A 27,484-nucleotide genomic window follows, 5' to 3' on the forward strand; every position below is an offset into this window, starting at 1 on the left:
TTACCAGTCTAGATCTGAAACCAGGGTGAAACTATATATCCCAATGATTAATTAACTTGCCCTGCTTTATCTACATAACTGTGCTAGTTTACATATAAAGAAAACAATCAATCGAGGCTAGTGCTCCCCACTTTTGGAGGATCTTTGATCATCTTTCTTCGTTTTGCGATAACTGAAAAATATTCGAAGGCGCGATGGAGCTACAAATCGCGGACTCTGTTGCTTGTAGTTCAGTGGAAAGGAACGAGCGAAATTGAAATGAAAGCAATATATCCAAATGTTCCGTCTAATCAAAGGGAAATTGAAAATTATCCGGTTAAAAACAAGGAAGACAAGACTCTCCAAACACCTTTCATCGCTAAAACGACACGCATATATCGGTTGATCAAACACAAGCATATGCCACTATTTATAACTCATAACTAATTTGCCTTGTCATCAAACTTCCTTTTGTATAAATGTCAGTGGATGTCATTTCATAGATAATTGTTCCAACCAATGAATATGCCGCACTCTTTTGCAATTCAGTCAGATTGAATACCTTTGTCCTGTCCTTTGTTCACAAATCAACGTTGATAAATTATTTAACCACGAATAAACCAAACACTTCGGTAAAACAGCCGCACGGCTGTAAATATTTAAATTCCATTAGTTTCTTTATTAAACGAAAATGCCAAATAACATTTCAGTTCAAGAGACCTTTGGTTGTAATGGTAATTATGATTGTAAAGTTCCTCATGAAGAGTACAAATTCTACTTAGACTCAACTTAGAACTTCCGGTATAACGAACTATTTATATTTCATATCTGGTCCTATTAGGTTAAGCAATAAAACGTTTCTGGGCATACTGAGAAATACTCTTCAGTTTTTTTTTATTTAAAACCGTTAAAGCTTTCCGATGTTCGGTGAAATCGGATGCAACCTTGCGTGAATCCCTCCTCCTGGGTAGCGTGATTTGTCACACGCTTAGAAATAAACCTGACGGTTCGCTAAGCTTGGGTGTATCTTGGATACAAGGTCAACTATTGTGCTGCTTTTCGTTAAAAGAACTCTCAAGTAGTCCATTGTTTACTCCACTGAAGCAGCCTCTAAGCTCTCTAGCATTCGATTACATGCAAATCGTCTTATTAACAAATGTACACTCCTGTCTCGTGTTCAAGAAAGTCTTAAGAAGTTTAGTGGAATGGCTTCCCCGGCAAAACAACCAGGGTCCTCTATCACGTGTGAGAGTCTTATCAGAACACGTCGAATGAACAAGACTGAATCGTTTCTACTCGAGGAAAGGCTAAAAGTGTTGGATAGCAAGAAGAATCAGAAATATGCTGAGTTGAACGTGGAGAAACACTCTCTTAAGAAAGAGATTGAGGAGATTCGAAGCGTGCGCAAGAATTCGGGAATTAGCGCCGAGAGAAGAAAGCTTCTGCGATCTCAAGGGTACACAATCGACACGCGCACTGCTGTGAACGAGTCTGGTGACGTGAGGGCTGCCTTCAAAAGATTGTCGATGCCAGAAATTGGCGTTTCCGATTTGTCTGCATCAAGAAGCCCGAAATTAAACACGCACAAAAGTGAGCCTGTTATGAAAGCCTTCTCGCAGATAAACATCCACGGATCAGGAGAAATGGAGAAAGAAATCACCGGCGGGGAACAGCGAAAGAACTCTAGTGTTATGACACGGTCCAGAGCGAGGCATCAGTTCCGTGTTATCGAGCCACCTTGCCGACAGGGATCAAGACGAAATTTTGTTCAGCTGTCCACCGACAAACTAAAGGAATTCAATGAAAAAGAGGAAAAACAATCGGAAGAAACTTTATTTGATCCTAATGTAAGAGTAGACCATCGGGGTGTGATTTTGTCTCCAAGGTTGGCGAAGACTTCGAAGAACACTACTCAAGCAGAGGTGAAAGCTGATGAGTCACCCGGCCATACACGTTTGATACCTATTTCGGAAAAACAGATTTGCCAAGACAAACAGAAAAAAACTACGCAATCAGACCAAATCCTCTTTGGCCCGGGAAAACAAGCTTGGGCAGAAAATCTGTATTTCGAGAATAAAACCAGAACCGAGGAAAGGTCAAGCTTCCCAGCTGTTGAACAGAAACTCAGATCAAATTCGTGTGGCAGCTTTGATCGTCTAACGGAAGTTCGCGTTTCAGACAGCCCTTCAGACTTCCACGATAACGAATCAATATCACGCGATGTGATCACACCAGGAAGCCCTCATGTGTATCGTACGTCAATCATAGCGACCAATAAAGTGCATTCGACCCCTGAACTGAGACGGAAACAAGTTAGCACCAGGCCACCTGCGCGGGTGGCTTTCGTTGAACCTCAAGAAGGAATGCCTAATATGGAGAGACAGAGTCGTGCTTGTATTATTGAGTCACGAGAACCCAAAGTACAACACGTACGTAACGTAGAAACGGAGTCAAGTAACAGCAGGTTGCGAGCCGACTCGTCTGAATCAAATGCAAACGAACAGACCCAGTTACCCCGTGAAAAGCCAGCGGAGTTGTGCAAAAAGAGGCGGGTTACAGTACCTCCAGGAAAACTCAGCATTGCGCCGCCGGATCACGAAGTCGTTCCAAGCCAAGAAGGAGGTAAAAGTGAACCAAAGAAACTGAGCAGTGCTTCGTTATCTTCGAATGTTAGAAAGAAATCAGTGCTTTCTTCGCATTCTGAACACCACCCCCAAGATGATTTAGTCACATATGCCTACGATGCTCGGCCGGGGCGGTCACTTTGCAAAGGATATGTTACAATGCAGATGACGGTCAAAGGAAAGCAAGTTAAAGTGCACATCCCCAGATTTCCGCACGATTCTGAATCTGAGCCGGTTATTGAGCGTCTTCGTAAGAAAATTTCTTTTGATCGGTCTCAGCCGAGAACACTTCAAAAAAAAGAGACATCAAATGAAGAGCTTGAAAAGGCAGAGGCTTGATTATGAATTAAGTTTAGTTGTTGGTCTTCCGGCGGCTGGAGAATAGATCTACAAAAAAAGTAGCTATAAGTTGCTGGAGCACATTCATCATTTTGTGTTTTGCTCTGATATTGTGTGGCTTATTTTGATGCTGCCCCAAGAAAGCTTTGCCTAATAAATTGTTGACACAAGAAAGTCACATTTTCAATTCTTTGTTTTTACTCTAATGTGAACTTGTTCCACTAAGGCAAATAGGTTTGTATCGAGGAGGAAACATTTCTCAAGGACAACATGTTACGACGACACTGAACACAGACCTGATCAATTGAAGAAAATAAATGTACCTCATGTTTAGGGTACGGTTGGCTTTACAATGCATGGGAGTTTAATTGAACAAGCGGTTTGTGTCTTATTAACGTCGAGTTTCTAGAGTTTCTTCGAATTAAGGGATTAGTCGAAATCCGATTTTTCTGCATTTGAAGGGCTTAACCCCACCGTAGTATGGCCCCACAAACTGATTTGTTTACAACTGCAATTTGCAATAACTTCAGCAAAGCATCTTAAGTTGTATTGTCTAGAGGTTAGCGAAATATAAAAAAAATAAAATTTTATAAAAGTCGTAAAACTGGACATCGTTTCAAATCAAGAAGACTTCATCGCGTCGGCCAATCGCTTATTGCCCCGCTTACTGCAATTCGGTAATTCACTTCAACAAGAATTTCCCGGGCAGCAACTCCCTGCAAACGTTGCAAAGACTCTGAACTGCCTTTTGTCGATCACCTGACTTACGTGACTTTTTTGTTCTGTAGCGTGTGGATTGATCGATTGTAGCACGCTAAATGCGCGTTGTCGCCTCATCATAGGAATGAGGCCGAGAAAGCATTGCGCATGATCCGTGCTATTTCAAAATCAAAATGGCGGACGTCGATCAGTGGATTGAAATTGCAAAAGAATGTAAATATCTTCCAGAAAATGACCTGAAGGTAATTTCTATTGATCAAAATATGTACATTTATTTTTAGCGTGCTTAAAGTTGCTAAACTTAAACGAATTATTTGTACATTGATGACAGAAACTGTGTGACTTTGTTTGCGAATTGCTGCTTGAAGAATCAAACGTTCAGCCAGTTTCCACGCCGGTCACAGTTTGTGGCGACATTCATGGACAGGTATCGTCGCAGATTTTTATTTGTGATTTCCGTTTAATATGTTTTGGGCTGCAACGGATGTTTGTCAGTGAGACAAACCACATGAAGTCTGAAAGCTGAATTGAAAGTTTCAAACATGAAAAGTTGCATGAAAGCTGCTAGTTACCAGTCGTTTAGTCCCCAAGTCGATTAGCCCCTAACCGAATAGTCCCCAACCAGAAGTCGATTGGCCACCATTCACACTTAAAAACGAGAAACAGACATTATTTTCGACTTCTGGTTGAGAGCTAAGTGGTTAGATACTAATTGACTTGGGGGCTAAATGATCAGATACCAAGCTGCTAGGTGCTTATATCAGTAAACAAAAGGTTATATGCACTCTACTTTGCATCACAGACAGTGTGGACCACCTGTATTGACTGTTTTTAAAGGAAAAAGTCCAGTTGCATCAAAGACTAATGTGCTCTTGCATGCTCAAGGAAAAGTCCTTCCTGTCAGTTTTTCTCGATTCAAATAACGGTCACCTCACCACTAGGGAGTCTGGTCATCAAGGAACTCACGTAATCACCAACAAACTTGCCATCAGGCAAAGTCTCCTCACCACCAAATTAATTTGATAACATTAAAGTGGTACTATGGCAAAAATCACATCTCTTCTATCGAAGCCATTTTAAAACAAGAGACCAAAATTCATCTACTTTGTTTTGTTGTAAAACTCACAAAGCTGGGGTTGTGTTGAACAATTTGTTAAATTGTTTTGTCTGACATATTTTATTGAGGTTTCCTCGTAACTTCCCTTTTTCTTTCAAGTCCTGACTAAACGTTCAAAAAAAAAAAAAAAAAAAAAATACCAATGCAACTTCCAGTTTAAAAACAAACATTGTTGGGCAAACACAATGTTGGATGAATCTGATTAATTATTTAGCCAAAGCCTTATGTCAAAAGATGTGTGTAAATACAAATGCTACGGCGAATTCCTCTCAACTACTTAACGCTAGTTTTTCTCTTTGTTGATGGTTAATGGCGAGGAGACTTTGCTTGGTGGTGAGTTTGTTTGGTGGTGGCAAGACTCTCTAGTGGCAAGGTGACCAGATACCCTTGATTCTGTTTGATCCAACACAAGACATTGATTCATTGTAAAAAGTTTATTTATGAATCATCAGTCAGTTGTGATGCAAATGTATCCTGAAAGCAAAATCTGTATCCTTACACATCACTACTATTGGTTCTAAGAGTTAGAACCTGTTCTTTCCCAGATGCAATGTGGAAATGTTTGTCTCATGTACTGCTGCAGCACAAAACCCCAAGTAAAGGGTGCAAATAAATAATCTATAACATTTTACAATCATTATACAATCTGCTTACTGACCTAGAATGACCTTAAACCTCTCATCAAAATATACCTCAATAGTCCATAAGCAACCCATGACACTCTGTTAGCCCCTGCATTGTATCCTCAGAAATTATAATATATTAAATTCTGACTAATTTGTTGTCACTTAGCTGTCAGAATTTACATTTTCCCTTTTCTATTTGTTTATAGAGATAAAGCATAGGTTTACATGTCCATGAATCTCAGTTCAATTTTCAATCACTAGCTTTTTTACATGAATTTGTATAATATTTTATAGTGCATATGACATGAAAAATAATTTTGCTTATTTGAAAGGCCTTTCAAAATACAGAAGAATGACATTTTTCTTTTTGAAATATCTTTCTTCGTTTTAGAGATATTGACATTTTTCTGTTATGCAAATTAGATCAGTGATGATGTCATCTTGTTTGCAACTGAAAATGGTAAAATACTGAATAAACAATATCTTTAGGAATATTGAAACAGTGTTCTTGAAACTTGGCACCACAAATGTGCATCACAAAAGAAACAAAATGACACCCTTAGTGCTGTTGCCATGACAACAGTTTTGCTGCTGGTGCTGTCTAAATAAAAACCGAAATTCCCAGTTTTTGTCCTAAACCAAGAACCATCTGCCCTACCCAATCTAATGAAGGGAGTTAAGACAATATGGGAACTATGTGTGTTCCAAGTAGGACAATTTGTCTCACTTTAGAGGTTGCAAATGGGGATATTTAGTTTTTTGACAGTAAGAGACTGGAGCTGAAAGAGTTGCTATGGCAACAGCATTAAGGGTGTCATTTTGTTTCTTTTGTGATGCACATTTGTGGTGCCAAGTTTCAAGAACAGTGCTTCAATATTCCTAGAGATATTGTTTGTTCAGTATTTTACCATTTTTAGTTGCAAACAAGATGACGTCATCACTGATCTAATTTGCATAGTAGAAAAACGTCAATATCTCTAAAACGAAAAGAGATATTTCAAAAAGAAAAACGCTATTCTCCTGTATTTTGAAAGGCCTTTCAAATAAGCAGAAAACATTTTTCATGTCATATGCACTTTAAGCTTTCTACTGTATGCTGTTGATGTGTTATAGAATGTTGTTTTCATGTCTTTAATGTTGTTACTATTTTACAGTTTTACGATTTAGAGGAGTTGTTTAACACTGGAGGCCAAGTTCCAGACACTTCTTATGTTTTCATGGTGAGTTTATTATGTACAGGGTAGTTGTAACAGAAATTCAATAGTTAATTCTTCATGGACTATTTAAATCTCTTGTGAAGGGTTGCACACCATCTACATACTTTTTGATTGCTCTTTGTTTCAGGGTCTCAGGGTAAAGTAATGTCAATTTACTACTGTTATGTTATAATGATATACATGTAGATACACATATTGAGTTCTGAGTAAAATGAAAAATCAATTTTCACTTTTGCAAGATTTGACCACATATGTACAACTTGACACATTTGCTACTTTTGTTGCTATGTATAGTAAACAGATTATTTTGTTTTGAATGGTTACATTTATGTCTCCTATGTTGATTTTAAGAACTAACTACTTGCCCTCAGACAACAAGAGTACATGCAAAATAACTTCAGGAGCAGAATATACAATAAATTAAGTCTAACAGGAGGTAAATATTTTTTTCCCACAGGGAGACTTTGTAGACAGAGGCTATTTCAGCCTTGAAACCTTCACCAGATTACTTACATTAAAAGCCAAGTAAGATGCTCACTTTTTTTCTTTTTATCCCGGAGTAAGTTTGTGGTTGTTTATGTACAGTAAACAAGCATTGCAGATTTTTACTGGCAAAATTAACATTAAAAGAAAAAGTTGATTTGCAGTTAACATTCATCCAAAATCTACTACAGTTACTAAAAGGTCCTATGAAGACTGAAAATCATCCTATGACTTTTGATTTAGACTGAAGCTCCCTCAAAGAGTTCTGAACATTGCCCAAAATTACCCAAAGATTTTCAGTAAAAATTGAAATCTTCTAAACATTGCCAAAGACTTTGGACCTTCATCTTGGTGCCTCTGAACATCATCAATGAAAAGGGCCACAGATTGACACATACTGTAGATGACATACCTCAAGCTACAGTGTATGTAGATTCATAAGTTTACCCTCACTCACTGTTTGTGATTCATTTTAATTGGAAAAGTATGCAGCCTAAATGTTTGAGTATGAAGCAAATCCCAAGTTATTATTTCCCTGACATCTACACATAATTATTTGATAAGTGATTCGTTGTGTTATTGCAGATGGCCTGATCGCATTACACTTTTGAGAGGAAATCATGAAAGTAGACAGATCACACAAGTTTATGGCTTTTATGGTATGTTTCTGTCATCTTTGTCTTAACTACAGGTGTAGTGGTACATGTAATTGCAAGTTTTGTACATGTACATGTATGATATTTTGTACAGGTGTGGTAAACAAATGAAAACTTGTTCTTAAAAATATAATTACATACAGTTTGGATTGGAGGAGCTATGTCACTCATGATGATAGCAGTGCAGGTATTTGTCTTCATATTCTGTAGTGTGAGGTACAATAACTGTAACTACATAAATGTAGTAGTATTGCTCCCTCCTTGAATGGGATGCTAGTCTATTGCACATAACCCCTGCCATTGTTTCACATTTCCCTGACAGGTTTACCCATTTTATAAGTTCTCAAGTAGATATGTGTTGTGACCAGCATATCCTCAAGTGAATGTACTTTCACTGATTTGAATAGTGCAGTGTTGAAAATCTGTAACATGCTGTTTTTGGTATTTTCTTAGATGAATGTCAGTCAAAGTATGGAAATGCTAATGCTTGGAGATACTGCTGTAAAGTGTTTGATCTCTTAACAGTTGCTGCTGTAAGTTTCTCATTCACTACAATGATAAATATTGATAATTGATCATTGGTACAACTATTGATAAGGACTAAAATTATTGCACCTTTCACGAGTTGAAATTTTTTAAAGTGTAAGACAAATCAAGAGCGCAAAGTCATTAACAGAATTAACTTCTTTTCAGATTATTGATGGACAAATTCTGTGTGTTCATGGTGGGCTATCACCAGATATCCGAACCCTAGATCAGGTAGTGAAATTTTAAACTTTCTTTACATGGTTATGCTCGTAAAGTACATGTAATATGAAGTTTAAACTTTTGTCTCAGATTAATTTTTATCAAAGGAACTCACCATTGTTCAATCCATTATTAAATTACTGCATATTAATAAGTATTTGGTTCCTTGCAGATTCGAACCATAGATCGCAACATGGAAATTCCACACAAAGGAGCATTTTGTGATATCCTCTACTGCGGCCTTATTGCTCAAAATGCAGAACATTGTGTACTGCATTGTAACTTTTCACAAAGAAGCATGGTGCAGTTCTCCTAAAACATGGAGTGACTTTTTTGATAAGCCAAGTTACATTTTCTTTTTTTTTGGGGGGGGGGGCTTTCCCATTCTCAAAAAGTAATCTTAAACCAACAGCATTTCAATGCAGCATTGCTCTTTACAATTAAACGCAATGGTGGGTTACATTTTACTCCCACATAAATAATTATCAAACACCTTCATGGAAGTAACAAGTCTAAATGAGAATTAGTGTGAAGGAAGATGATGAAAATCTAAGCAAAAGCATGAAAGCTTAATCGGGGGTTTCACTGAGGGCCAGGCACAGAGCAAATCGACTGGCTGTGGGGATGATTTTGCCTGCCTGGTTTGACCATCTGGAGGAGGGTTTTTCTTATAAAGAAGTTCATAAAGTTTTGCCTGCCTGTAAAAATCAGATGCCTTCCTGCTGGAAACATAAATGAAACCCCTGCTAAACAGTCATTTACATTGCATGCCTTTACTTATGAGGGTTGTACAGCTAAAATGCAGTTTAGAGTCTTCAAAAGTCCTTAATATTTTGTACATCTGGTGTGGTCTGATCCAGAGGATGTTGATACTTGGGCCATTAGTCCTCGAGGAGCAGGGTGGCTCTTTGGAGCAAAAGTTACTAATGAGGTAAGTCAATTACATGTAACTTCTCATGTGCATAGGTCTTTGGTTGATATACTCTCAAAAATAGCTGAATTGCTAATGCTGGGAGGTTGACTGCACTGTGAGAAGTTTATACAACAGTTGTGTAGTGTTCTGCAGGTTATATGTATTGGTCATTACAGTGAAGGAAAATAAATTGAACTACTAAGCAATGTTTAAATAAAGAGTGGATTAAAAAAATTCTTTTTTGCTTTGACCAGTTTGTACACATCAACAATTTGAAGCTGATATGCCGAGCCCACCAGCTGGTCCATGAAGGATACAAGTACATGTTTGATGAGACACTAGTCACTGTGTGGTCAGCTCCAAACTATTGTTACCGCTGTGGAAATATTGCTTCCATTTTGGCATTCTCAGATGCTGATACAAGAGAACCCAAGCTTTTCAAAGCTGTACCTGACTGTGACAGGGTGATACCTCCGCGAACCACAACACCTTACTTTTTGTAAATTGTTGTAAATAGGAAATGTTTCTCTGCCGTAGAACATTTTACATGAACATTTAGCAAAAAGTTCATTTTGAAAATTTACAAAGTAGTTTTAAAGGCTCTGATCATCAGTGTAGATTAGAGAAGCAACTGAGTTTTTCTTATCAGCTCAAAGATGTACATGTATGGTGATCTTAACAGGTACAGTTTTGTTATTTGACGACTATTTTGAACAATGATTACCCAGGTTCCTTTATTTAAAGCAGGATGAATCTTACCTGATCCAGGATGCATTAACATTATGCCAATGTCGAGTTGATTGGTACATGGATGTTTCATTTCAAAAATTTTCACCCATGAAATGAAATGTATATAAATTATCCACTCAGCATTGCCTGGTATAATTTTACCAGTCTACCAGGCCTGGGTTGTTCAAAAGGTGGATAAAGCTATCCACCAGATAAATCACTACCCAGTGGATAGCGTGGTTTGTTTTGTTAACACTTATCCACTGGAGAACGATTTATTTGGTGGATACGGTTATTCAGCCTTCAAACAACCATTGTCAATATTTAAAATTCTGTTTTAGTTGTGCATAAAGTGAGTTAAAAAGTGATACAGCACTATATATCAAACCCAAGAAACAGTATTTTGTCACAGTTCCAACTAGTGAGAAGAGAGTTCAATTTTGTTCAAGCAACAAGGTGTTTTGGGAAGAAATTTTAATTTGGTGTTTAGCATGGCTGCTTGATGTACGGGTTCCTAATCAAAACTAAAACTAGCAATTTATTTTACTAGGAGAAAACTGAAAAATGTAAACTTTGTAATAGTATATTATGCTCAGATAACCTAATCAACAATAGGATTATAATTTCCTTTTTGTACTTGATGAATTATTAATGCTAATTTGCATCTTCTCAGTGTGAAATACAGTAACTTTTCTTGACATGGAATTGAGCACATAGTTTATACTAGGTTTGCTTTAGAAATGATAAAGTAGATTTAAAAGGTCAGTTTTTTGTTTCGTAATTTAATGCACATATTTCCCTTGTATATTTACCGTTTTGGAAATGACATTACATTTAGTTTAGATTTTTTTAAGAGATCGTGGAACAGGAAGAAAAGAGGTGGCTTAACATGTATATTTCACATGTAATATTGTTACCCACCAAAACACTTAAATTTCAGTGTGTATGTACGATACTGTGCTGAAGGATAAACTTTGTCTGTAGGATTAATTTTGTTTAATATTAAAGAACAAAACTGCTTGCATTGTCTTGTGCAAAGTGATGATGCAGCTAATGAGAGTGGGCCTTGTGTGACCAGCATTTTAAAAAAGCAAATGTTTGCTTTTCCAACTGAGTCATGTTTTTCAGCTGTTATCAAATACTAAGTTTCTGTGGCTGGTGTTTCCTGTAATGAGTTACAGTCCCTGAGGGGAACTCCCTCATGAGAAGGTCAGGGAAGATCGTCAGAACATTTGAAAACCCCTTATCAGGAGACCAATGTGGGCGTGGCTCACGATTTAAAAGATACCACTTAAAATAAAACTGACAGCATTTTCTTATTCCTACTTTGACAGCTCAAAGTAGTGGCATTATGTCCTGAACACCCAAAGTAAGACCAACATTCGTTGTCTACATCTCTACGCTAGATGCAAGCGGTCTGACCTTTTCACATGGGAGTTCCCCCCCCCCCCCTTCCCGCGGGGGTGAAGGTTTACAGTGTATAGATCATGTGCAGCCTGCTGGGAGCCAGTCTTTTCTCATAGGGCTTCTAGTCTGAAAGGTCTTGTCTCATACTGCCTGCCTGCCACAACTCTTCACAGGGTCCCTATGGATACCAACCTTCAAGCTGAATGGGCCACCCTGTAAAAGTAAAGATTACTTTACTTCACTTCACTTTGCTTCGCTTCATACATTTACCTGTTTTGACTTTCTTTCCGTTTACAGAAAAGATCAGTTTGAGAAATCTAGCTCAAGAGCTCAGTCTGGTGCGGATGACATCATAATTTCATACTCCCTCCTACCTGCAAAAAATTCTAAAATGGGGCAAAACAAATCTTTTGGACAAACCTAAGCCAATAATTAACGATACTTCACCCCCCAAAATGCTGTACCTTTTCTCAGATGTAGGCTTACAGCCAGAAACGGGCAGATTAAGGTCATTCCCCAGTATTACATTACGCATCGTTACTGCACATAGTTTATGGCGTCATTAGCGTGTGTTCGTGCACGCGCACATTGGAAACATGGCGGATTTACCTTGATATTGAGTTCTGTCAGTTGAAAAATGGCTATAGCTCACTAACGAGCTCGGGCACCCCAAAATTTTTTTCCAGTCATTTTAATCAACTAATCATTAGCTTTGCGTGAGAAAAGACTGATCTGATTTGTATGTTGAAAATTGAATAAATAAGGAAAATAGCAGCTGTACTGTAGTCTTTTCTATTTTGCAGTTTGATAGCCGTGGCAAGCCATTTGGTTCCAATATTTTAACAAGGATTCAGCTGTCTGTCAAAATCAAACTTAAAAAGTTTATTTGTGTCCGACACAAGTATTGACTGTAGTTTGAGGCGTGTTTTCATGAGTCTGGGCTCACAAAGAGTTTACAATAACTTGGAATGCTTTCTTGAAATAAGCATTAAATAACGCTAAAATGGGACATTTTCAATGCTTCACTGCTCCTTAGCGAGCATGGGTACCCCTTTTTTATTTTATAATTAAAGTTCTCATATGATAAATATTCATTGGACAAAGTTTGACCAAAAATCTATGTGCAGTTTTATTATATGGCTAGCTCCGTGAGCGGGCAAGATGAATCAAATCCTGCGCTGTGATTGGCTACTCGAGCGGGCAAGATGGAGCTATCTTGCCCGCTCGCGACTACCCGCCGTGTCCAGCAAGAAAAATTTCCCCGAAAGCCACATAATAAATCCTTTATTGACCAAGCTGGCTTGATATTGGTCTCGTTCTTTTCTTGCGAGTTTATGGACCTCGACTCCGTCTCGGAGTCGAGGTCCATAAACTCGCAAAAAAATGAACTTGGCCAATATCCTAGTATAAACTCCTAGTATAGTTCCACTGTTTAAGGAGTATACTTATTAAAGACTTAAAGACTTAAAGACCTATCCAGCCATCTTGACCTCACTCTTGGTCAATAACCCATACTTATTTCAGGGGAATTACCTTAAAACGCATACTTGAAGTACTGACTAGTAGTCATTTTGGCGCGGAGGAGCGGATCTAGCAAGTTATCCAAGATGGCGGCTGTGAGCGGTCGGTTGTGGTCGAAGATTTCACTCTGTCCTAGAGGTAGCAGTGCATTGTATGGACACCAGAATATAATGGCTTTTACTAAAATCGTACATCGTCAATACGTTTCTCGTGTAGTACAATCAGCTACTTTTATGATGAAGCAAGAAGGTGAGCTTACGTTGTTCCCTGGAAGACTTGCACTTACAGTTTAATTAAGCTTAAATGGTTTAAGGTTTCATTCAATTAGTATAGCTATTCATATGATTTCAAGGTCACTTTGGATTAAATAAGCAAGGGAAAATTTTCAAGGGCTAACAAAATTGCAGCCTGAAGGACGAGTGCAAATATTTTATGTTTGTCTTTGAAAAATGTACATAGTCAAGTGCTTATTTACCCCATATAGAAAGGACGAGGGTGCTCGTCGGAAATTTTGAAAAGAACACCTAAGAGATACCATGATTTTGTTTTTGTGGGAATGGCTTGAAATATTTTAGGTACCAATTCTAAAACAACACTATGTCAGGAGGAAGACCAAAGACCTGAAATCGAAGACCCGAAAACAAAGACAGCTTTATTTTCTTTATTTGACATGATCTTGTTATGGTTCTCACCAGAAATATCCAGCTCTGGTTTTATTCTTTCTAATAGCAATAAAGCATGCAATCAAACACCAGTTTTACATGTCTTAGGTCTTAGGTCTTTGCTTTCAGGGGTCTTTGTTTTTACTACAGTCCATTATCTCCTGCCATATCTTTTTCGGCTCAATACCCTAAAAGGTACTGCAAAAGCTCCTGCTATGGACCTTTTGAGGCTGAAAATCCCAAGACTGAGATACCAAAACTGCTTTTTTAACCCCTAAACCTGATACAATGAGCACCCACATCGTTTTTATAAGGAAGTCTTCTCAGGGCTTATTTACTCCAAATTACAGCCTATGACTATACATTAATTGATTACTGTGAGCAGTTCCCTTGGTCTTCCAAATATCTTTGGAAATTTCTGAAAATATTTGCAAACTTCTTAGGAAACTCTTTGAAGATATTCAGCTAAGCTTCAGCAATCTAAATCTTTGGAAGTGTGATGATGATCTTTTTACATTGGTCAGTTAAAAATGCTGACTGCAGGCTGCTTCCATGCATCCTTGCTACAGGAATGCTATACTCCTTTTTAAGTGCCAATGAAGTAAAAAGATAATTGCTGTTTATTTGAAAGGCTTTTCAAAATAAAGAAGAATGGCGTTTTCCTTTTTGGAAATGCTTTTGTTTTAGAGATACCGTATTTATGTTTTCGTATTATGCAAATGAGGAAAGTAATGACATCATAAATTGTTCCACTGAAACAGTAAAATACTGAATCAAATATATCTCTTGAAATATAAGAGCAGTTTTCTTCAAACTTCGCACCAGAAATGTACATCACAAGAAAGACAAAATGATACCCATTGTACCATTGCCATGACAACACTCTTGGCTCCAGTGTCTTTCTGTCAAAAACCAAACATCCCCATTTGCAACTCTTCAAAGTGGGACAGAGGGTCCTTCTCGGAACATGCCTGGTGCCCATATTGTCTTAACTCTTCTCAGTTGATTGTCAGGAGTGGATGATCCTTAGTTAAGACAAAAACTGGGAATTTAAGTTTTTATTAACCCAAGACCAGACTTGTTATGTTTATAGACTATTCTTGTTATGTTGAAGGAAAGAGAAGAAAAGCAAGGGATAATCAGCTGAAATCTCAGTTACTAAAACAACGGATAGCAAAGGTTGGGGAATAGCACCACACCTTGACAGCTGTTTCTCTATTTCAGGTTTCAAAATGTGATCCTGTACATTCATAGCTAGTGTTTTCTTCACCCCTGGATTTTTTAGTTTCCTGCTTCTGAACCCAGTGTTAGGGGAGGGTCCACTGGGGTGAAGTGGGGGGTTGTATTCAGGGGTTTAAGAGGATCATATACTTACTTGAACTCTGGGTTAAAAATATTCACCATCCACCAGAGTGTAAATGACTTTTCACAAGGCATTGGCCTGAGAGAGAATATGTACCACGTCACCTACTTGAATTTTTATAATTAAAACTATTGACTTGAATACACCAGGGGTACTTCTAGACCAGCAGGAAGAGCTCTCCAGAATTGTGCAGTATTTTAACTGGCTTCTCTAAATGTCTTTAATAAAATAAATTTTACCTTTGCAGTGCTTTTTCACTGTGAGATTATCTTTGCAATGATGCAACTTGTAGCCCTTTAGGGTAGCAAAATCAGTCAGTGCTGGCACATTTTGACAGGGCTAAGTTATCTGGCAAAACAAATAGGGTTATATGGTAATCACTGGGTCGTTCTTATACCTTTTAACAGAGCATCGCAGGAGCAATGAGAATGAAGACAGAAGGAGCAGACTGGCCATCTGTTTTCTCAGGAGCCCAGTCATTTAATCCATTTTCAGTTCCTGTTATGTTTAAAATGGGAAGAGTGAAACATAACAGACTTAATGTTGGACTGCGCCAGAGAGCACTTGGAAACCTGGACCTAATGAAGGTACATACATGTAGAGTACTGCTTAGAGGTTAAGGTCAAATCAAGACAATATATATATCTTATTAACCAAATGTGGGAGGCGCGGTGGCCTCATGGTTAGTGCGCTCGTCTCCAGATTGAGCGGTCCGGGTTCGAGCCCTGGCCGGGGATATTGTGTTGTGTTCTTGGGCAAGACACTTTACTCTCACAGTGCCTCTCTCCACCCAGGTGTATAAATGGGTACCGGCGAACTTAATGCTGGGGGTAACCCTGCGATGGACTAGCATCCCATCCAGGGGGGAGTAGAAATACTTCTAGTCACTTCATGCTACAGAAACCGGGATAAGCTCCGGCCTGATGGGCCACTTGGCTTGTATGCAGACTTTACCTACCTTTACCTATTAACCAAATGCAGGGGCCGTACTGGGAGAATATTGGCTGAGGGTCTTGACAGTATGGACTGAGTGCTGTGATGTCAGCACAGAAAAGACCAAGAGCCTATCGTCTCCTAGTACAGTCCCAAGAAAGTTTGGTTTATACACAACTGAAAAGTTTTATTGAAACAATGCCATGATCATGGACTGGAAAAACATTGCAAACTTCTTGCATGCAATTCTGTTTGGGAGCCAACTACAGTTTGTAGGTGTACACTCATGTCTGATGTTAAACAAAACAGAAGGGAGAGAGAGCTGGAAGAGGCAAGTTCTTGTTAAAATAAACCAACCGAGCCACAACTATCCAGGACTTTTTAATCTAAACTGAACACACTACTTGTGTACATCATCATGTAGGATCAAAAACCTAGTCGAACAACAACAACATGGCGGGAACTTCAAGCATGCATTAAAGAGAATCAACCAATCAGCTTCTATTGTAACGCATACATTATCATAAATATTTCAACACTCCCACTTGATAATATGCTGTTACAATAACAAAATAAAAATAAAAAACTTGATGCTAGATAATCACATTCACAAGTCACGCACGCCTAACAAGTTTCTGAGTTTTTCAAAGGTACATTTCGGGAGTCCCTTCGTCATGATGTCCGCAGTCATGTCCTCCGAAGGACAATAAATCACTCTGATCTCATTAGAAAGAACTCTTTCACGAACAAAATGATGACAAATGTCAATGTGCTTTGTTCTGTTATGGAATTTGGCATTCTTTGCCAGTTCAATGGCACCCTGATTGTCTTCATAGATGGTAGTTGGGGCATCCATCTGTCTCCCAAGATCTTTCATTAGACGGCGTAGCCATACAGCTTCTTGTGTAGCTGAACTTAAAGCAACATATTCAGCTTCAGTTGAGGACTTGGCAACTGTCTGTTGTTTCCTGCTTGACCAGCTGACAGTTCCACTTCCTATCTGAAACACATAGCCTGATGCTGACCTGCGAGTGTCAACATCTCCTGCCCAATCTGCATCACTGTAACCAAATAATTCTGGTTTCTCTTCTTGAGCAGTAAATTTTAGACCATACTTCAAAGTTCCTTTGAGGTATCTTAGAACACGTTTCACGCCCATCCAGTGATCCTTACTTGGCTTTGACATATACTGGGATAGGACACTAACTGCAGCAGCAATATCTGGTCTTGTCGCTGTTGATATGTAAGTCAGACATCCAATTGCTTGTTGGTAGGTCTGAACATCAAAAGGCTCATCACTTGGTGATAACTGCTGAAACTTTCTACCAGGCTCAAGTGGAGTAGAAACAGGTTTGCAGTTTTCCATTCCAAATTTCTTGAGGACTTTGTCCAGGTAGTTGGGTTGACTTACTGTCAATGTTCTGGACTCTCTGTCACGGTTGATTGACATACCAAGGAGATAGTGGATCTCACCCAGATCAGTCATCTCGAACCTTTCACACAGTGCAGCTTTCTCCGCTTTCAGCAATGCAGGGTTATTTGAGATTGGAATGATGTCATCAACATACACACTCATGATCACAAAACTGATGTGACCATCAGCCTCTTTCACTGATTTCACATAAATGCATCCATCAGCATTGCTCTTGCGATAGCCAACAGATTTCATATACTCATCAAGAGTAGTGTTCCCACAACGAGCTGACTGTTTAAGTCCATAAATGCTCTTTTTCAGCTTGCAAACATGGTTTGGTCTGTCAGGATCAACAAATCCTTCTGGTTGAGACATGTAAATGTCACAGTCCAATGAGCCATTCAGAAAGGCAGTTTTTACATCCATTTGATGTATTTCCAAATCATGTGCATTAGCTAACGCAAGCAACGATCTCACTGAAGTGTATCTGGCCACTGGTGAGAACACTTCGTCATAGTCGACGCCTTTCACTTGAGAATATCCTTGTGCAACAAGTCTAGCTTTGAAACGGTCTACACCACCATCTTCATCACGCTTGACTTTCAGGATCCAGCGAGATCCCACAATGTTCTTTCCTTCAGGTGGAGGTACTAGATCCCATGTATCATTCTTTAATAAAGAAGAGTACTCTGATTCCATAGCTTCTCTCCATTGGACACACTGTTCACCATTCAATGCTTCTTGAACTGTCTTCGGCTCATCAATCTCTGAATCAACTAGTAGGCAATCTTCATCACAGAATTTGCTTGGCATTCTTCGCTCTCTTACTGGTGGGAGGTTTCGAACTTCTTCCATGAAAACATCTTCATATGTTCTTCGCACTGGTGCTTCTTCATTTGGTACTCCCACTGGTTTAACTATCTGTGGAACTGCAGGCTCTTCAGGTACGGAATGCTGGGTAACTCTTTCACTTTCTTGGTCTGCGTCCAGGAATATGCTTCTCATGTCTGCTTGGACTGCATCCTTCGGTTTGATTTCATCAAAATGATCAAAGTTCTGTTCAAAGAATTGAACATCTCGGCTCACAACAAACTTCTTCTTCTCTAAATCATAACGTTTGTACCCTTTGACACCAGGAGGATATCCAACGAAAATTGATTTACGAGCTTTAGCATCTAGCTTTCTCCGTTGACCATCTGGAACATGCACGTAACTCACACAGCCAAAGACTCTCAGATGAGAAATGTCTGGTCTCCTACCAAACAAACGCTCAAATGGGGTTTCATTCTTCAATGCTGTTGTGGGGCTTCGGTTGTGAAGGTAAACTGCTGTACTGCAGGCTTCAGCCCAGAAGTCCAATGGTAACTTAGCTTGGTAGAGCATTGATCTTGCTCTCTCCATAATTGTGCGATTCCTACGCTCAGCAACTCCATTTTGCTGCGGACAGTATGGAACAGTGAACTCGCGTGAAATTCCTTTCTTACCACAGAATTTCGCAAAATTGTTCGAGGTGTACTCTCCTCCATTGTCACTTCTCAGGACCTTAACATCATCCTCTGCCAAAATGTTCAGTTTCATAATCTGCTGACCAGTATGTTTCTCAACGGAATTGACATATTCCTTGAACTTTGAAAGTACTTCACTCTTGGATTTGATGAAGTAAGCAGTCGTGTACCGTGAATAATCATTTGTGAATGTTAGCATGTATCTACTGCCACCCTTTGATTCCACTTGCATTGGGCCACATACATCACTGTGTACAATCTCATATGGTCTGGTTGCCCTGTGTTGGCTTTGTTTAGGAAAGGGCTTCTTCTGCATTTTGCCAAGTACACATGCTTCACATTCTTTCTGGGGCTGGGTTTCTATCTCACATTTCAGGCCATCAACCATTTCTTTCTTCACTAACTGATTCACATAGGTGTAGTTTAGATGACCCAATCTACAGTGCCAAACTTCAAGTGATTGTGCACTGTCAGTTTTTGAAACTTGAGCGTACTCGATGGTATTGACTGTGTACAGCTTGTCAGACAATAAATGACCAATGACAAATTCCTTACTGTCTTTCAATATCAAACATTTGTCCTTATCAAAGCGAATTTCTGCTCCCATCAATGCCATTGCGGGTACTGAAAGTAGGTTCTTGGTCAATTTTGGTACAAACAACACTTTGTGCAAGTCTAGAACAACATCATGAGAACTGTTTACTGTTGGAAGTCTTACCTTCCCTTCACCGAGAGCATGAATCATTGTGCTGTCTCCAAGATAAATATTCTTTGGTTGTTGGTACTCAACAAAGTTCTCCAAAATGCCTCTGTCGTTTGTCATATGCTTTGTCGCTGCCGAGTCAATGAACCATTCATCTGACCGATTCATCGTACTTGAAATTAGTGCAACTCCTTCGAGTTCGGCCATATTTGAACTTTCTCTTCTGCTGTCATACTGTTTGTTATTGTACGGACAGTTCTTCACAATATGTCCATCCTGGTTACATTTAAAGCATGTGATTCCTTTGTGTTTTTCTCGTTCATCGCGGTGAGGCTGAGAACCTTTAATGGGATTGGAAATCGGAAAACGTGCACCACGACCGCCACTGGCACCACGGCTTCCACCACGTGCTTGATGTCTTCCTCGGTTGAAGTTTCTTCCTCTATTGACAAAAAGCGCATTGTTGGCCGCTTTTTTGTTCTCATTCTTTTCCGCCCTCTTCATATATTCTTCGATCAGTAATCCTTTGACGTTCTCCCAGTCGAGATCATCTGCATTTCTTGCGTTTAAACTCGTCAGGAAATTATCGTACGACTCGGGTAAACTTCCTAACACCACGGTGGCGAATTTCTTCGAAGAGATTTCCTCATTCATTTCGCGCAACTGCTCAGCGAGGGAAGTCATGTGGGTTAAATGTTGCATCAAATCTGCATCTTCTTTCATGCTAGCCGCGTAAAATTTACGATTTATACGGACAATCTGTGTGACCGATACAAACTCGAACTGCTTCTGCAATATTTTCCATGCTTTGAGTGGGTTAGTCACCGAAGAAATGTGAACTTGCAGACCTTTTTCCACGTTTAATGCAATCAGAGAATAGGCTTTGTCGGATCGTAACCGAAAGGCATTCTTCACAGCTGCTGTTGCAGTTTCTGCTGGGGGAGTTTCTTGACCTTCTTGTGTAAATCCCCATAGACCACGCTCCATTAAAACGAGCTTTATGTTGTACTTCCATGATTGGTAGTTCTTCCCGTTCAGCTTTTCAATCTTTATAGTTTCCGACATCGATGTCATGTTCTACGACAAAACAGCGTTAAATAACAACAACTCCACGTTCTGGGCCCATAACCTGTTAAAATAAACCAACCGAGCCACAACTATCCAGGACTTTTTAATCTAAACTGAACACACTACTTGTGTACATCATCATGTAGGATCAAAAACCTAGTCGAACAACAACAACATGGCGGGAACTTCAAGCATGCATTAAAGAGAATCAACCAATCAGCTTCTATTGTAACGCATACATTATCATAAATATTTCAACAGTTCTCAGTTTCTGAAATGTAAGCCATAAAACTACCAAAATATCTTCAAGAGTGATTGTGTGGGATCATCTGGGACGGAGCCCAGTTCAACAGGAAGAGGAGAGTGGCAGTTGTAGAAGGGTGGCTGTTATGGGGAGGTAGGGGGTAATATGACACCTGTTTTTTCAGGGGAAGGGGATGGGTTCAATGTTTTTAATTATTGCGTATTGTCGCATGTAAATACATAACACAATCAAAATATATCAATAAAACAGAACCAAACAGAAACCAACGATGTGCAGTATGGATCATGTTTTCTGTCAGATGTATTAGAATAAAAAACTCTCCACTGGGACAAAAAGTGGCTGCTGTAGAATGGTGTTCGTTAGTGGGGGTTTGACTGCACTATCTTTTCAAGTCTCAGTTTTCAAAATAGAATTGTTAATGAGAATATTTTTATGCATTAAACATACTACTGGCTGTTATGAAAATTTTTTTTTTCCTTCAGATACCAAATTTTTTTCACTTGACTCCTATTGCTGTTGAAAGACACTGTGCAGCCTTGAAATGTGAGTAACATCTGATATATCACAGCATTAGAACATGAAGTTATGTGTAAGTGAGTGTGTCTAAGATGAATGTATCCCAGTGCGTCTACATAAAAAAAAGATTCATTGGCTGGTTGAAGAATCTAAACCATTAAGAGGGAATCCTCCAGAAGTTTAAGTAACAAGCGGACAAAAACTTTGTACTTGTTGGTCTTCTTTTCTTTTCTTGGTAGCATTATGTACTGAATGGCCACATAACCTTGATCTTTCTACTGTACCATTACGAATCACGACCAAAAACTACTTATTTGCGGGACCATCACTTTACCATCCTGGATCAAGAATAGTTAAACTTCAGGTATTGTTGACTCACTCCCAGTTTTGGTCCCTAGCATTTGTTAACTGTAGATTTCAATTTCTTGTAAATGTTCACATGTGTTTATATTATGTTAATGTTATTGTGCAATAGTTATGTATATTCAGTCATAGTTTTAGCCCTTTTATTGTTTATTATGATACTAGATAGTGTTAGCTATTCACTATTTAGTCCCTTTGTAAGAAAAAAAGGTTCTGGATAAACTTTTGGATTTATGAACAATACAGGTTCTTGTTATCCTCACTGATATAGGCATAGTTATATAGCCATATTGATTATGAAACCTGACAAATTTCTTTGTTGTATTTTTTTGTTTGCATTTCTGGCCTTGACCATGCACAAAGCACAATAGCTGTTTACTCCGTACTAAGGAACTAACCAATAGAAATGGTTTGGTTACATAATTCATGCATAGTGTATGAGCACAAAACAAAAGATTGTGGACGGTCATGAACCTTCCAAAATTAATTTAAGCATCTTGGTCAACTCCTTTGGTGTTTGCTGGGCTTCATAACCTTTTCCCTCTATTAACTATGATATAGGCTATGGCCACAAAAGAACACACATACTTGTTACATGCAAAAGGTCCTTTAGGCTCAGCTAACAGATTTCACATTGTTTAATACTAGGTTTATCTGAAAGATCTGGTTTTAGATGATCATGCCAGGAAGAAGTTGATTGAACTTGTAGAGGATCGTTTTGATCCGGAGACTGATGAGCTTACCATTGTAGCAGACAGGTACAGTTGGAATCTGAAAATGTCTGACACTGCAACATCTTTTACATTGTATCAGCAATGATTTTTATCTAGTGAGCCTACTGGACATGTCATTGGTTCATCAAGTTTCCTGACAAGCCATTTTTAGATGAACATAGTAATAATTACTGCTGATGTACATACTTCAGGACTTGGCATAGTTGTTGACAACTTTCCCAATACAAAATTAATCCTAACAGGCAAGTCACTTGTCTGGCAAGTACACAAGATCCCTGCAAAATTTGCTGATCATGATCTTACTGTTTGAATGAATAATGAAAAATGTTATGACAGTGAGGACTTAATTACCTCCTGGCACTGACATGGAGTGTAATTCTTCTGAGCAAGAATCTTTTACTATGGCATCCTGGAAAAATTTTCTTTCAATTTGTTCCATAATGTTTTTTTTTTTCTTTCATTTAATTTAGTTTTTTTGACATTTTTTCTTGCATACAGGTTTTTTTTGGGGTTGTTACCTCCCCCTCCCCACTCCAATCAAAAAGTGTATTGGTCTCTCAGGCATTGTTCCATAACAGTTATGTTTTTATGGTTGTGTCCGTCTTTTCAGATGTCCAACAAGGAAACAGAACCGTGATTATGCCATGTATTTACTTACAGTGCTTTACCATGAGTCATGGGTGAGTAGGTTATGCTGGATTTCATGTTCAGTATAAATTACCATTATATACAAGTCATAAGTGGTACTGTTAAACTGCTGGAGTTGATTTGAGTTCGAAGTAGTATACAATCCCATTGGTTAGCCCTTGGTAACAAGGTTATGTGTCTCAGCACATGGTACAATTGGGTACAATTGATAATTGAATAGACCAATTTTGATATATTAAAATTCAGCCTAACACAAGAGACCTCAGTACAAGGCTCTGGGGAATAAATCCCACAAACTCTGCAGTTATTCCCCAGAGCCTCGCACTGAGGTCTATTGTTTTAGGCTGAATTTTAATATATCGGAATTGGTCTGTTGGGATGTGATCTTGCAAGATCATTTTGATGCTCGCTGTTTCTGTGTCTGAATGATTGGCTCCTCAGGAAACTAATTTGTATGAAGTTCTTGATGAGTTGTTGAAAACTGTTTTCTTTGATACCAGTCAGTTAATATGAAATATGGAACGTAATGATGACTTTAGTGTGACAACTGTCAGTCCAGCCACAGGTTGGTTACTGTATATATACATATTGTAATTTATTTATTACGTGCTTTTACTATGTTATTTTCAACTCCTAGTGTAGTTGTACTGTTTTAGGAGTATACTTATTAAAGATTAAAGGTAGTGGTCACTAACTATGGTCCAGCGCTGATGCAGGGGAAAGCAGAACTCCTATATAATATGACTCTCTTGGAACATGAGCCATCTTCATTACAAAGCTTCCTTGTTTGAGTATAGTAATTTAATACGGGTCACATATAGTAGGCATGAAGGTACCTTGTTCCAGGCTCCCGGTCAGTGGCAAAAGAAAACGGAGCCCGGTCTGGGAGAGAAAAAGAGACGCGCGTTTGACGCCCAGACCGCGCTCGTTTTGCTTTCGTCTGCCCGCTTTTTTCGATCATCTGTACCAATGAATTCGCCTTTTTCTTTTACCAGAAAACGGAACCATGGGAAACTGAAGTGAGCAATGAAGACGAGGACAGCGACGAGGAAGAAGATAAAATACCAGACAAAAGACCGAAACGAAGAAAACAATTAAAATTAGTCGATGGAGTTCTTTACAGAGTGAATCAGTACGGAAAATATTTTAAATATTTTATAAACGTCAAAGATTAAAATGGAAAGATTTTATTGATCTCAAGTCAGTTTACGGCGCTGGAGTTGAACACATTTAGATTTATACAAAGAATTCCATAGCCTTCGTGGTCGAAGTTGTAACGCAATGCTTGTCATCTTCGTATGGAGAACGCTTACTTGTAAACGGATAAAAACGTCTGAAATGGTCAGAGTTTAGCAACGACAGGAACATTGTTCATTTATGGTGGTAGACCAAGAGACCTTACGCAGTGTTTTGTATAAACTGAGAACAAAGTGAACTATCCAGAAATCATAACTGTGAGACTGCTGCCAGTCCCTGTTTGTCCTTCAGCCTCGACGTTCACGAAGAAGGGGCTGCCGGCAGTCTTGAGGCGATCTCACCATTGTTGTTGGTCTTGTATCTAATTGGTGCAAAATTGGTGAAGATTTTAGTACCTGAAACTTGTGAGTGAATCACTAACAAGAAAAATAAACTACAAGATTAACAAAAGGAGTATGATCAATTAATTTTACCTCTTAAAGTATCACCAGGCGTGAGTATGGTAGTTCACAATTAGGTTAAAAGGTCTTGATCTAGCCTACCCCGCTAATCCGTAAAGCACGCTGAACAAGCACGCAAGGAAGTGACAAGAGCACGCAAGAAGGGAATGGGGAAAAGGCAACTGTTTCTCTTTACTTGAATGCTGTCGTCACTTACAGACTGCGTTAAAATAAGACGAAGGTGATGCCTTTTACAATGTAGGGCACTCGTTTCCAAGGTAACTATGTCATCACAATCTGGGGGGAAGGGTATGGGGGCGGGGGGGGGGGGGGGGCAGGTCAGAACTGATTCATCGGTCCAGCATCTCAGTGCTACAATGACCAGTTGCTACAAAATAGGCCAAGCTCGATATATCAATATTCTCCTTTTCTCCGCTCTTTTCTCTGAGTCTTACCTCACACAAATCTCAGTCAGCTTTCTGAAATTCAGCAACCAAAGGATAGTGTTGTAGCTCATCAGCGTACACACAGATGGAGGAATCGATCTTGAGGGCAGCTTGAGGCAAACAGTTAAAATATCTACTACACTGAATTGCAAAAATTCATTCATTGTTTTTAGAAAATCTTACTCCGCCTGTACTTTGTAGATTAACCTTTTCATATGACTTCTTTCAATTAATGCTAAGTGACTGAATTAGTTGTTTGGACGATATGACCGTGGCGCAGTGATACAACTTCTACAATGACTGCAACACGCGAAGCAAAGAACGCTGTGAAAGGTTTCGCTTTTTAGAACAAAGAAAAATGACGGCAACCTGATGAACGCTTCAGCTTTTAATTCAAGAACTGAAAATGTTGGATAACTCTGAATATTTCAGCAAATTAAATATTCAATAACAATTTCTTTTTAGCACTGAGCACTTGGAAACTTTAAACGGAATGGTTATCACTCTTATGCTTTAACTATAACGTGGCAAGCTGGGAAAGCAAAGCGGATAGCTTACAAACTGGTAGAAAAACAATTTAGAAGAGAGTGAAAACGTGCACTTATCTGAGAAGAGGAAGACATAGGTTGCCTTTTACATTGTACATTGTGTCCCACGCCCGATCGAAAAAATGGTGCATCCTTTGAGACTTAGCTATGCGAGAAATATTCTCTGACCATATTTACAACGTTTTATCCGTTGTTGGCCTATAGCTTTTAAACTTTAAATATAACGTTTGCTTTTACTCTTAATATTTATTTATGCAAAGCCGCCCACTGAAAAGCACCTTATAGTGAAGTGGGCTCCCTGTTTAAATATTTTAATTATTATTATTATTACTATTTTGTTAATAATAATAATAATAATAATAACACTAATAATAATAATAATAATAATAATAATAACAATGATAATATTATTATTATTATTATTATTATTATTATCTGACATGAAAAATTGTTTTGTTAAGATAAGGGTGGGATACAAGGCAGTCTATTTCCTGGTCTGCACAGCGGTGCTAGGAAATGAAAACAAAATGACGGCCACCTGTTGGGAAAGAATGTAACAAAACATTTCAACTCAGAAAGTAAGGGGTCGGGGACATTGCATAACAAACTTTTGCTTTCGACAAAGAAGGCAGCAAGAGAGGCTCCATTTTGGTCCGGATGGACACACCAACCATAAGCACAGGAATATGAAATAAATAAATTGTAAAAAAAAATGTTATTTTCTGCAAGTTGCAACACTGAACTTTGTCACGTGGTAAAACAACAAATGAAAGCCGAATTTGGAGGTGATGAACCAGTCTGTGCGCATTTGTGAGTTGACTAAGAGAATGATATCTCAGTACAATACAAAGCGAAAGCTGACAGCATCGCATAGTTTTAAAATGTCGTTTTGTTTTTTTCTTAAATAAACTTCTGTAGTTTCAATATTTAGGTTAGGTAAACAATACAAGGGGCTACATACTAGAGAAAGTGTTTCATTTTAGTTGGCGTGGAGAATGAGGGGTTTTACAGTAAAACCAGAGGCGGATTTATATTAGGGGCGGGGGCGGGGGTGAATGAATTGGGCGGCTAGCCACCCTCCTTTTGGAGAAAAACATGAATTCATAAAGGTTGTGAATATTATGGCAGAAATAAAGGCAAACAGGTATCTCGTTGTAATTTTTACTTTGTGGCACTGCTATTACTGTATTTGTAATGAAACGGTTTTCAATCACCCTGCAAGGTCTGCAAGCAGAGCCTTTTCAGGAAAAAGAGATAAAGCAAAAAGGGATAAAAGAGGCTCTGCTCGCGTGGTGGTTTTCAATAAACTACTTGTAGGTTCCAATTCTGAAATTGAAACATGTCAGGGGCCCATGACCATGAGCTCCTGAACATGTTGAGAACATGCCCCACCGGTTCTGCAACCCCAAGGTACCAGCCATCCTCCCTCCCCCCTTGAAAAATCCTGTATCTGCCTCTGAAAACAGAAAACTGACCCATTGTTGGAAAATAGAGAGGCATGGTTTCCACTCGACTCAAAGCGTGGATTGAGTCTCTAAGGGAAGGAGACCCCCCAGGCAAGTTGAGTGACCATGGACACTAACGATTGGATTGGACTGCGC

The 27,484-nt window shown here is 38.8% G+C and overlaps 3 protein-coding genes across 4 annotated transcripts; all 3 read left to right on the plus strand.

The window, feature by feature from the left end:
- The first annotated feature begins 824 nt into the window (after window positions 1-824).
- On the plus strand, window positions 825-3,295 carry LOC110045040 (uncharacterized). The gene has a single exon (XM_020750633.2). It carries the CDS (start codon window positions 1,185-1,187, stop codon window positions 2,940-2,942), a length of 1,758 nt encoding a protein of 585 aa, XP_020606292.2. The 5' UTR covers window positions 825-1,184; the 3' UTR covers window positions 2,943-3,295.
- A 502-nt stretch (window positions 3,296-3,797) lies between these two features.
- Window positions 3,798-11,174, plus strand: LOC110045041 (serine/threonine-protein phosphatase 6 catalytic subunit). Its single transcript, XM_089275118.1, has 10 exons — window positions 3,798-3,904; window positions 3,994-4,089; window positions 6,560-6,625; window positions 7,080-7,147; window positions 7,691-7,764; window positions 8,215-8,294; window positions 8,455-8,520; window positions 8,681-8,732; window positions 9,348-9,439; window positions 9,676-11,174. Exons 1-10 carry the CDS (start codon window positions 3,836-3,838, stop codon window positions 9,922-9,924), a joined length of 912 nt encoding a protein of 303 aa, XP_089131244.1. The 5' UTR covers window positions 3,798-3,835; the 3' UTR covers window positions 9,925-11,174.
- A 1,926-nt stretch (window positions 11,175-13,100) lies between these two features.
- Window positions 13,101-24,899, plus strand: LOC110044937 (small ribosomal subunit protein mS35-like). 2 transcript variants are annotated; one of them, XM_089275129.1, is made up of 8 exons: window positions 13,101-13,327; window positions 14,834-14,919; window positions 15,511-15,690; window positions 21,474-21,534; window positions 21,747-21,871; window positions 22,519-22,628; window positions 23,215-23,284; window positions 24,248-24,899. In XM_089275129.1, exons 1-8 carry the CDS (start codon window positions 13,165-13,167, stop codon window positions 24,425-24,427), a joined length of 975 nt encoding a protein of 324 aa, XP_089131255.1. In that variant the 5' UTR covers window positions 13,101-13,164; the 3' UTR covers window positions 24,428-24,899. The 2 variants fall into 2 exon arrangements, with proteins under 2 accessions (XP_089131255.1, XP_089131263.1); XM_089275137.1 differs by having other exon boundaries at window positions 13,102-13,327; window positions 14,855-14,919.
- Window positions 24,900-27,484: the final 2,585 nt, after the last annotated feature.

This window comes from Orbicella faveolata, unplaced genomic scaffold (genome assembly GCF_042242905.1).
Source record: "Orbicella faveolata isolate gen_17 unplaced genomic scaffold, um_ofav_v1 contig_1, whole genome shotgun sequence".
In the NCBI taxonomy this organism is placed as follows: Eukaryota; Metazoa; Cnidaria; class Anthozoa; order Scleractinia; family Merulinidae; genus Orbicella; species Orbicella faveolata.

Bases quoted from the DNA above. Each gene is read 5' to 3' on its own strand.
- LOC110045040 (XM_020750633.2), top strand. From the start codon at position 1,185: ATGGCTTCCCCGGCAAAACAACCAGGGTCCTCTATCACGTGTGAGAGT.
- LOC110045041 (XM_089275118.1), top strand. From the start codon at position 3,836: ATGGCGGACGTCGATCAGTGGATTGAAATTGCAAAAGAATGTAAATAT. The intron at 3,905-3,993 runs GTAATTTCTATT...CATTGATGACAG, and splicing joins TTCCAGAAAATGACCTGAAG to AAACTGTGTGACTTTGTTTG. The intron at 8,733-9,347 runs ATATCCTCTACT...AATATTTTGTAC, and splicing joins ACACAAAGGAGCATTTTGTG to ATCTGGTGTGGTCTGATCCA.
- LOC110044937 (XM_089275129.1), top strand. From the start codon at position 13,165: ATGGCGGCTGTGAGCGGTCGGTTGTGGTCGAAGATTTCACTCTGTCCT. The intron at 13,328-14,833 runs GTGAGCTTACGT...TTATGTTTATAG, and splicing joins TTTTATGATGAAGCAAGAAG to ACTATTCTTGTTATGTTGAA. The intron at 22,629-23,214 runs GTACAGTTGGAA...CCGTCTTTTCAG, and splicing joins CTTACCATTGTAGCAGACAG to ATGTCCAACAAGGAAACAGA.